An 11,205-nucleotide genomic window follows, 5' to 3' on the forward strand; every position below is an offset into this window, starting at 1 on the left:
TTGTTGCCTGATATTTAATGATGTTGATAGACTCTGAGCACAGCAGCTTTTACAAAATTATGTGTGACACACCGTGGTGCTTTCTGGGCAACTTGGCACTAGTAATTCTGGTACACTCATTGCCAGCAATGGATGTGTCACCAGGAAACCAGTCTCCTGGCATGGCATGGCTTTAATGAACGAGGATGTGCACGCCTTCTGATTTTGGTAAGTAACCACTGGCCATGATAACTTGATGAATTATTGTTGCAATCCCAGTGAGAATACAAGGGAACAGAAGAGTATGATTTCAAACCCTTATATCCACTGGGTTCCATACTAGAGTTTCACATGGGAGTAAAGTAATACACTAAATTCAAGTCTTTTTCACTTGAGAGCCACACAAGTCATGGCCTACAAAGGCACTGCCCCTGTAATGGAATTTTGTTTTTGTTGCATTGAATTGCATTGCATTGAACAGTATCAGTACGGTATCCAGTTTATTTCTCCCCACAGAAACTTCTGGCTGTTTCCTCTGGAACACTTCACATGGTACACACAAAGGAAGAACTAGTTCTTCTTTTCTTTCAGCCAACCTGTATGAACAGGATTCTTCATACATAACTTTCTTTCACTTTCTCATCCTGCAGAAAAGATGTAAGAACTGCAACGTCCACTACTGTCTGGTTTTTGTGTAATGACAGGTCCTTTAAGTGGTCATCATCACTTTGGTCCTTGGCAAAGTTCACAAATACCTGTCAAAAGAGAGATAGACCTCTATAAGCACCTGTCAAAAGACAGACAGGCCTCTACAAATACCTGCCACCTTGTTCCCTCTTTATGCTAGCTGCATTTTCTCCATGTTGAAATGAGGCCAAGTCGGAGAATATAGGATGGCTTAACAGATGAACCAGAAAGCTTTCTAGGGGGAGGTAACATGTTTGAAAAGGTGTAAGTCATTTCCACTGACCTTCTGTATTGTCCCCTAAGTCATCACTCACCTCTTTACTTTGGAACATACAGGCTTGATGAAAGAGAAAGAGCTGAAGAAAGCTAACATTTAAAGAATACCTAGTAAGGACCGAGATCTGTTTGGCATTTTATGGCATCTAATTCAAATGGGTTAAGATAGCTGGCAAAATGCCTTGTGTAGGTATTCAATAAATGGTATTTATTATTATTATTATTATTATTGCAGTTAATTCTCACAGCAGCCCTATAAATTACACAGCATCATCTCTCTTTTCAAGAGCATAGAGGTTCAGCAAAAAATCATAGTTAGCATAAGAGAGGGAATTCGAGCTGACATAGTCTAAGCTTCTGTGGGCCCCCTGGGGCTCAGAAGGAAACCCCTCTTTGACACTCAAGGCTTACTTGGTCAAGTGTTGTCTGAGAAACAGAGTAGTCTTCTATGTGGAGCCGCTTCTTGCTCTGGGAGAGGATGCTGAATATCCTGGCCAGAGAGGATAACGAAGATGGAAGCTGGTACTGCAGCATATTCCGGTGTTTCTCTTTCAGGACACTTCCTGGAAAGGCGAGTCCGAAGAATTCCTGGACAGGCTTTAGGTCTGGGTTTGATCCCGCTATTCGTACAACTATTGTGTAACCATCTCCAAACCTGGAAGCAGGAAAAGTCCAAATGGAGGATGATCTCAGTATTTAACCCTGAGAACCCAACTTGGGTCAAGAACAAGGGAGGTCCCTAACAGTACCAGAAGGAACAGAACCACAGAGGAGGCGCCAGTTACGGTATATGCCGTGTGAGAAACCATGGCGACGGCTTTAAATACGTGATCTCACGTCATCCTCACCCTGACCCATAAGGTCTGGCAGAAGTTACAAAGAAAGAACCGAAGCCCAGGAGTCAGTCAGGGGCACAAAGCTCACAAGTGGAAGGGCCAGGAGCAAACGCACTTGGGTCTGGTTCCGCAGCCTGTGCTCTTAGCCACAGTGACATGGATAAATTACTTCATTCTGTCTACGTGGGAAGGCTTCCAGGCAGCCCCTCCTAAGAAACTGTCTCGGAGTGGTCAAGGAATTTGCCCCCAGGGTGCACAACTAGTCAAGGATCAAGATAAGCTGAAGGCAGATGTTTGACTTGGAAGCCCTCATTCTTTCCACTGTACCATTTTGCTCAGCTTTACTTCCTTTTATTTGAGATCTACCATCTATCACGCACAGAAGAGTAAACATCAAGCTTTCTCCCTCAGTATAAGCCCAAAGAATCCACCTTTGGTACCTGTTTTTCAGATGCTGAACACTGCCCAGACACCGGAACTTCCCATTGACCATAACTGCCATCCTAGTGCAAAGAGCTTCACACTCTTCCATGCTGCGGGAAACCAAAACAAGGTTTTAGTTTTAGAGAGATGCTCTATAACCATCCGAGCCTCCCCACAGCATCGGCCTGCCACAGAAACCGACTCCTAGCTCCTAGGCCATAAAAGCATCCTCCAACGAGTGCATGAAGGTGTTAAGATGATGCTACTGTTCACTGCAGTGCTGTTCACAGACGTGAAAACAAAAAAAAACAAACTTGGAAACACTCCAAATATCTGAAACAGGGGGATGAGGTAAATAAAGGTATATCCCAGGTGAATGCTATCCAGCTAAAATATCATGACACCCACATTTAATGACTAGAAATAATGTTTACAATATACTGCTAAGTGTAAAAGCAGTGTATGTACTATGCTTGTATTTTTGTTGCTAAAACCGATCCATGCACACACACATCTGTGTATGTAGATTTGCATAAGAAAACAACTACAGAGCCATACGGTCCAATGATAATAATGGTTTTATCCAAGTGATACAATTTCATGTGATTTTAATTGTTTTTCTCTTTGCCCTTCTGTATTTCCTAATTTCTACACAAGTCATGTATATTACTTGGCAAATTTAAGAATCACACAACACAGAAGCCAAGGCCCATTTTCATACAGACCTGTGAGATGTTAGCACCACTGATCTCCCCTCCTTGATGATACTTAGGGCACAGTTCCACAGAAACCTCCGGGCTTTGGGATCCATGCCTGTGGTCGGTTCATCCTGTAATTAGAATAAAGTGAGTCTTTTACCGTTTGCTGAAAAAGCATCAAAGACAGGTTTTATTTTATTTCTGAATGTAGCAGCATCTTGGAAACAGCCTATATTTTAACTTACTGTTAACTTCTAGTTATGTCTTCATGGAACAAAGAACCAGACCTCACAAAGGAGAGTAAGTTTCATACTCATTTATAACCAGTTCACTTTTTTAAATACCTAATTAAAGCAGGAAACAATTCTAAGCAAATTTTTATGAAATTAATGAACTGGAGAAAAAAAAAAGGAAAGGGCAAAGTCTTCATCTTTTCATGAATTAATAAGCATATGCTAAAAATTCTTCTTGTCTGAAATTACTACTGAAGTCAGCATAAGACTTGGGTAAAATTCTTTTTCTTCATGTTTTATTGTAGTTCAGTCCAGCTTAGCTTGTCATCTTCCACTTGCTAGTCTAAAAGAAACTAATTCCAGACTCACATGATCTGGGTAACACAAAAGCCTGAACCTAAGACTTCTTATAAGTTTCAACCTCAGCGCTCTTCCCTTCTATAGCAGAAAAGGGTAAAGGCTGCTGACTGGTTAAGTCTTCCCTTTTTCACCCTGTGTGTAAAAATGCTACCTTAGGGGTCCTGAAGAAGCTGTATCCACACCCTCTATCCTCGGGGAATGAACAGAAAGAATGTTCCAAAGAAAAGTCATGCCAGAAAAACAAGATGCCTGGAGCATCTCTATCTGGGAATGCCTAAGGGCATGGTGTATAGTGCTTAAGGCATCTGGCTGCTAACCAAAAGGTCGGTGGTTTGAACCCACCAGCTGCTCTGTGGAAGAAAGATGAGGCAGCCTGCTTCCGTGAAGATTTACAGCCTTGGAAACCCAGTGGGGGTTGCTATGAGTTGGAATCAACTCGATGGCAGTGAGTCTGGTTTCTGGAAGGGCATGGTAAAGCCACTGAGGCGTGTGTTGAGGGAAAAGAACAAGAGAGAGTCCCTTGGGTTCTCCAAGGCTGCTCTGCTATTTCTGGTGGGGGCCTGCCACTGCCAAGTCAGTCGTACGACAGCCCTGAGCATCCGGGACTTTAGAAAAGGGGTATGTTCCACTCATGCCAGACGACAGCTTCCCCTGGACACACACACTCACCAGAAACACCACGGGAGGCCCCCCAATCAGAGCCATGGCCGTGGAAAGCTTGCGTTTGTTGCCTCCACTGTAGTTCCCGGCATATTTTTCTCCGTATTTCAGAAGGCCCAGTTTCCGAATTGCCCACTCGCCGACCTAAAGGGAAGAAAGCAACTTGACTTTTGTTTGGCTTGGAAATTTTATCATCTTTTCTTAGTTTCACAGGAGAAAGATGTGGCAGGCCACTTCCATAGAGATGACAGTCTTGGACTCTATGGGGGAGTTCTGCCCTGTCCTATAGGATTGCTAAGAGCCAGAGTTGACTCAACGGTAGTAAGTTTTGTGTCTTCTTACATTTACATATGAAAGTACTCTCACTGAGTAGGAACCGATTCTATAATCACAGCCTGGCAACTGCTGTGGAGCAGAACGGGGTGAGGGGATTGATGTGAGTAGGGGCACTCCCACGCTGCCTACCAGCACAGGCCTGTCCACACGTCCCAGCCCCATCACCACCATTCCCACTCCAGAAGTAGGTGCAAAGAACCAGCATTTCATAATGCTGCATCCAAGAGGACAGTGGCTGGATCGATGGTCATGTGTGACAGTCAAAGCCACATGTGCACTGTCAGGATGCCACTTTGTGTGCCCACAGTACCTTGCCAACTTCTTTCTCGGGGACTCCTCTCAAGAGAGCAAAGAACTCCACGTGCTCTCGCCCAGTCAGCAGCTCCGTGATGGCATCAAACTGAGGGCAATAGCCCATGTTCTGATGCACTTCGTGGATGTTTGATAAGATACTGCGGAGGAAAGGGAAACTGGTCAGGTCTTAATCATTCACAGATACTCTGATGAGACAGTCAGGCCTGAAGCTCCTATAAAGTATGCTTGCGTGTGACAAAAATATTAGCGAGCACACCCAATGCTTTTTAAAGCCAGGGTGACCACCTGACGGTCTGGGTGTCCTGCTTCCATCTTTCCCAGCTCTTGCACCCGGCTTCCCAGATTCGGCCACAGTTCCCAATTGCCAGGTCCATCCCAACTGCAGCAGCCTCTTTACCAACCATTTGGATCACACCATCTTGGGGCTTTTACCCAACCCTCCTTCTCAGACCTTGACTCTGTGGCCCAGTCACATGGCCCACGTGTCCTTGTTGCTCCGAAGTTTCCTTTGTGGTCGTTCAGACACAGGGAAGGCCCAGCGACTCTGGACGCGAGCCCTCCCGCCTTCTGCTGCCCAGGCACTGACACAGATTTATAGGGCATACTTCAGACCCCTTGTCTTTTTAATTGCAGACTCCCTGAGAATCTTGTGACAGGAAAAATTACACCCACAGACCTAATTTCCCACATTTGGGGCAGGTGGGGAAGCCGCTGCCATTGATTCAGTACTGATTCACGGGGCCCCACTGTCTCAGAGAAGAGCCACACTCCACAGGTTTTCAATGGCCGTGATTGTTCAGAAGCAGACCACCAGGCCTTTCTTCTGAGGTGCCTCTGGGCTGGTTTTTCTGTTAGCAGCTGAGCACCTAACCATTTGTGGCACCCAGGGATTCCCTTGACACAGAATGGTGGGAACTTCTAGGCCCTGTGAAGCCAATCTCAGGTTGAGAACCCTGATAAGAGGAAGCTCTGGGTCCAGCCCGATGCCTACACTTCAGGCACCTCTGGGCTGTCACGGGCTTGGCCTTTCAGCAGAACTCATTCTTCCCCATAAACCTCATGTTCCCCCAAAGGGCCAACCTCTTCCAGAATTATGACTGAGGCAGCCCATACACACAGTGTAAGGCCCTCTCAGCCATGCCACTCGAGCCAGATCTTACAACCAGACCCTGGGACAACTCGCAGTTTGGGCCAGTTTTGCTGCCGTTGTATGCCCAGGAGCCTGGTAGGGACTAGGAATGAGTCCAGAGAAGCAGCTATGCAGACTTAGGCCAGCGATTCTCAGAACTGCCGCTCCCTTAAGCCTCCTCACACTGCTACTGAAAACACCAGTAAGAGACAGAAGACTCATGAGCAGACTATGTTCCTTGGGCTTTTCAACTGTATTGGCTACTGGTACCCAGTCCAGTGTTTCCAAATTGTGAGTCACCACCCATTAGTGAGTTGTAAACTAACTGCAGTGGGTCATGACCAGCACTATTTTAATGACATGGTACAGAACTTAGTGAGAAATATCAGAGTATTTACAAGTAACAAGGGTAAATATTATTTTATAAAACCTTTTTAAAGTTATGCGTGTGAGTGTTGATGTGTCTGTGTGTATGTACTGGGTTGGGATGTAAAATGTATTCTTACTATGGCTCATGGGCAAAACGTTGGAAAGCCACTGCCTCACACCATCTTTCCACACAATAAAGCCCAGGAAAGGACCACGTGTTCAGAGTACTCAAGAGCAATATTGTTTACAGGTCTCCAAAGTGTAGCTGAAGGAGATTTGGTGGTGCAGTGCCTAAGGCATTTGACTGCTAGCTAGAAGATTGGTGGTTCAAACCTACCAGCCACTCTGCAGAAGGAAGATGGGGCAACCTACTTCCATAAAGATTTACTGCCTCAGAAACCCAATGGAGGCTGCTATGATTGGAATCGATTCAAAGGCAGTGGGTTTGAGTTTTTTAAAAACATAGCTGTACCCCCAAAGACTGAATTGCTTATTCGTCTGTGTGTTCTCGGATAATGGCCTGATGGAGGCCTTACCAACTAGCATGCCCTTTAGGGAAGGCAATTTATCAGGTACATAATCCTTGACCTTCTAGGAATTTTCCCTGAGGAAATAATCAAAAAAGGAATACAAGAACAAATTTATACAGGATACTGGGTAGAACAAAGCCACCAAATATTTATGTCTACCAGAACCTATCAATCTTATTGGGAAATAGGGTCTTTGTGGATGTAATCAAGTTGAAATGAGGTCATACTGGATTCAGGTGGGCCCTAACCCAAGAACTGGTTTCCCTGTAAGAGGAGGACAACTTGGACACAAAGACTCAGAGGCACACCGACCAGATGCACAGGGGGAAGACGGTGACGACAGAGCAGAAAAGAGTGACGAGCCACAAGCCGAGGGAGCCAAGGACTGCCATCAAACCAGCAGAAGCTGGAAGAGGCGAGTCTCCTTCCTGCGGGCCTTCAAAGAGAGCGTGGCCTTGCTGACACGTGGATTTCAGACTTCTTTTTGCTTTAAGCCAGCCAGTTTGGGGTATTTGTTATGGGAGCCCTAGGAAACTAATAACAAACCCACTGCCATCAAGTCAATTTCAATTCATAGCAACACTACAGGACAGAGTAGAACTGCCCATGGGGTTTCCAAGGCTGTAAATCTTTATGAAAGCAGACTGCCCCATCTTTCCCCTGCAGAGTGGCTGGTATGTTTGAACCACTGACCTTTTAGTTAGCAGCAGAAATGGTTTAAGCACTACACCACCAAAGCTCCTTACACTTCAACAAACCAAAAAACCAAACTCATGGCTATTGAGTAGATTACAACTCACAGCAACCCCAATGGGTTTCCAAGGCAATAAATTTTTATAGAAACAGACTGTTCCACCTTTCTTTTGTGCAGCAGCTGGTGGATTCTAATCACTGATACTTTGGTTAGCAGCCAAATGCCTTAACCACTACACTATCAGAGCTCCTCTACACCCCTAATCCAAAACCAAACTCACTGTCATCGAGTTGGGTCCGACTCATAGCGACCCCTCCTTGGGTTTCCAAGATGATGTCAACAATGGAAGTAGATTGCCCAACCTTCCTTCCAAGGAGTGGCTGGTGGGTTTGAACTGCCAGCCTTCCGGTTAGCAGTCAAATGCTTTAAGCACTATGCCACCAGAGCTCCTATACCCCCAAAAGCACTGTTAAAATATAGAACAGCACTGAAAGGAACTGTAAATAGTGGTTATCTCTAGACAGCAAGAATATGAATGATTTTTATTTTCTTATTTACATTTTAACATTTTTATGACCTCTATATAACACTATTATAATCAGCAATAACAATAAACGATGTATTTTTAAAATAAGGTAAAAAAAAAAAAAAAAGTCTGTGGCAAAATGCAGGCCACTTCTTTTCTTACCTATTTTTGTTAAGAAAAGCATCTCCTCTGGTCACAGTGGTATCTCCAGTTAACATCTTGAAAGTTGATGACTTCCCAGCCCCGTTAACTCCCAGAAGTCCAAAGCACTGAAAATATAAGATTGGGTAACTTGTATAGGCAAACTACTACGAGTCAGAATATAAAGACCCTGATAAGATATGCATCTCAGCTTAGCTCTTATATGACAGGATCCTAAAAATTATTCTGTGTTTCATTGACTAAGCAAAGGCCTTCAACTATGTGGATCTAACAAATTATGGATAACACTGCAAAGAATGGCAAGTCCAGAACATTTCATTGTGCTCAGGTGACACGTCTACATAGACCAAGAGGCAGTTGTTCAAACAGAACAGGGGGATACTACATGGTTTAAAATCAGGAAAGGTGTGCATAAAGGTTGTATCCTTTCACCATACTTATTCAATGTGTATGCTGAGCAAATAAATAATCTGAAAGCTGGACTATATGAAGAACACAGCAGTACCAGGATCGGAGGAAGACTCATTAACAACCTGTGATATGCAGGTGACGCGTAACCTCACTTGTTGAAAACTAGGAAGACTTGAAGCACTTAATGATAAGATCAAAGACTACAGCCTTCAGTACGAATTACACCTCAATATAAAGAAAATGAAAATCCTCACAAATGGACCAATAAGCAACCTCATGATAAATGGAGAAAAGATTAAGCTTGTTAAGGATTTCGTTTTACTTAGATCCATAATCAACTCCTATAGAAGCACCAATCAAGAAATCAAATGACACATTGCATTGGGCAAATCTGCTGCAAAAGACCTCTTTAAAGTGTTAAAAAGCAAAGATGTCATTTTGAGAACAAAGGTGCACCTGATTCAAGCCATGGTATTTTCAATCACCTCATGTGCACATGAAAGCTGGACAATGAATAAGGAAGACCAAAGAAGAGTTGATGCGTTTGAGTTGCAGTGTTGGTGAAGAATACTGAATATACCACGGACTGCCAGAAGAATGAACAAATCTGTCTCAAAAGTATAGCCTGAAAGCTCCTTAAAAGCGAGGATGGTGAGATTTCATCTCACACACTTTGGTCATGCTGTCAGAAGGGACCAGTCCCTGGAGAACAGTATTATGCTTGGTAAAGTGTCAGTGGAAAAGAGAAAGGCCCTCAATGAGATGGACTGACACAGTGGCTGCAACAACGGGCTCAAATGTGGCAACGATTGTGAGGATGGTGCAGGACTGGACAGTGCTTCACTCTGTTGCCCACAGGGTCACTGCGACTTGGAACCAACACCATGGCACCTGACAACAACAAATATTATTCCTAAATATCAGTGAAGAGTCAAATATTTCCTTGGATTTATAAAATGATATAGATATTTAAACATGTATTTTATAATGGAGCCATTTTAAGAGTAAGCGTATTTGGAAATATTATTTGAGTCATCAGAATAAGGCCAAAGTTAATGTTTAAAAGACGGTAATGAAAACCAACCAGTCAAATGCCACCATTTAATCTAGATGACAGACATAAAAGAACATAAACATGAATGAGAAAGAAGATAATCTATTTTTGAAATCTACTTGAATATCATCATCATTATGAACAGATCACAAAAGCACATTTTGGATGTTCAGACTTCCTTCAACTGCTTGGAATTACTCAAAATCACCCTCTTTTGACATTGCGGGTCCCATCCTCTCAATGACTGATTGTTCCTTGTAGACATAACAGACAATGTTTTAACACCACTTTTATCCCTTGTAGACATTTTTTTTTCTTTTAAATTTTATTGTGATTTGGGTGAAAGTTTACAGAGCAAATTCATCTTCCATACAGCAGTTCACATACACTTTGTCTCATGACATTGACTGTAATCTCACACAATGCAACAGCTCTCCTCCCACTTCCTCCCTATAGCTACCTCTTCCCTGTGTCCTTCCCTCTCATGCACTCCTGCCCCCCCAAGCTGTCTCCCTGTACAAACACTGCCCTTCTATTCTCCCATGATTGTTCTCTCCAAGGAGTGTATCTACCTAATGTAAATGTTCAGCTCATGTTGTTGTTGTTGTTATGTGACGTCAAGTCAGACTCAACTCATAGTGATCCCTCCTTGGGTTTCCACGGCAGTATCACTACAGAAGTAGATTGCCCAACCTTCCTTCTGAGGAGTGGCTGGTGGGTTTGAACCTCTAGCCTTCTGGTTAGCAGTCTTTTGTTTGGCTGGAAGCCACAGGAGTGGGTTCAATTCCAGACCTGAAGGGCAGTTAGGGGCCATAGTCTCAGGTGTTCCTCCAGGTTCTATCAGATTACCTAACCTGGTCCTTTTTTTTTTCTTTTTTTGTGATTTGAATTTTGTTCCACATTGTTCTCCCACTCTATCCAGTATCTCCTACATAGAGTCCCCTTCTGAGTGGCTGACAAGGGTATCTGGGCACCATCTAGTTCTTCTGGTCTCATAGTCATATAGGCTGAGGATGGCATGGTGTACCAGTCCCTTGGACTAATAGTTTCCATGCATCTTTGGTTTTCCCTTGCAAACATTCTTGCTTTGATTGGGGAGAGGGAGTCTGAATTAAGGGGGACAAACAACCTGGCCAAGTGCCTTTACCTCGCCAGGGGGAATGCCGACACAAATCCTGTCGACTGCAGGCTTCCTCTTCCTTCTGTAGATCTGCAACAAACAAGTCCAAGAACTCATGAGCCTCAGTAGCTCACACCTATCCCTAGGAACCACAGCAAAGGAATTTTTACACAAACACTGAAATCAGGCTCACTGACAAGTCCCGTATCTTATGTGCTCAAAGCCTTGGCTGTCTCGGTGTCAACCAGCTACTGACAGACGCTAAGCTCAATATACCAGTGAATGTCCTTCTTTTAAAAACATCACTAATCAGTCTGTACAAAAATGCATACTGGCCATTTACATAATTTTTCATATAGTATAGAAAAATATTGCTGATATTTTAATATTATATATATATATAAATT

At 43.7% G+C, this 11,205-nt stretch overlaps 1 protein-coding gene across 1 annotated transcript in view; it reads right to left on the reverse strand.

Annotated features, from left to right (window-relative positions):
* Positions 1-593: 593 nt before the first annotated feature.
* Positions 594-11,205, reverse strand: part of ABCA1 (ATP binding cassette subfamily A member 1) — a 119,367-nt gene continuing 108,755 nt past the window's right edge. The window contains exons 41-48 of the mRNA XM_007953759.2: positions 10,826-10,888; positions 8,214-8,320; positions 4,799-4,940; positions 4,162-4,296; positions 2,927-3,030; positions 2,219-2,311; positions 1,354-1,597; positions 594-734 (exon numbers count right to left, since the gene is read on the reverse strand). Of these exons, the coding sequence (XP_007951950.1) occupies positions 594-734; positions 1,354-1,597; positions 2,219-2,311; positions 2,927-3,030; positions 4,162-4,296; positions 4,799-4,940; positions 8,214-8,320; positions 10,826-10,888 (1,029 nt within the window). The remainder of the gene's footprint in view (positions 735-1,353; positions 1,598-2,218; positions 2,312-2,926; positions 3,031-4,161; positions 4,297-4,798; positions 4,941-8,213; positions 8,321-10,825; positions 10,889-11,205) is intronic.

Source organism: Orycteropus afer, unplaced genomic scaffold (genome assembly GCF_000298275.1).
Source record: "Orycteropus afer afer isolate SDZICR_OR568_19922 unplaced genomic scaffold, OryAfe1.0 scaffold00410, whole genome shotgun sequence".
Taxonomy (NCBI): Eukaryota; Metazoa; Chordata; class Mammalia; order Tubulidentata; family Orycteropodidae; genus Orycteropus; species Orycteropus afer.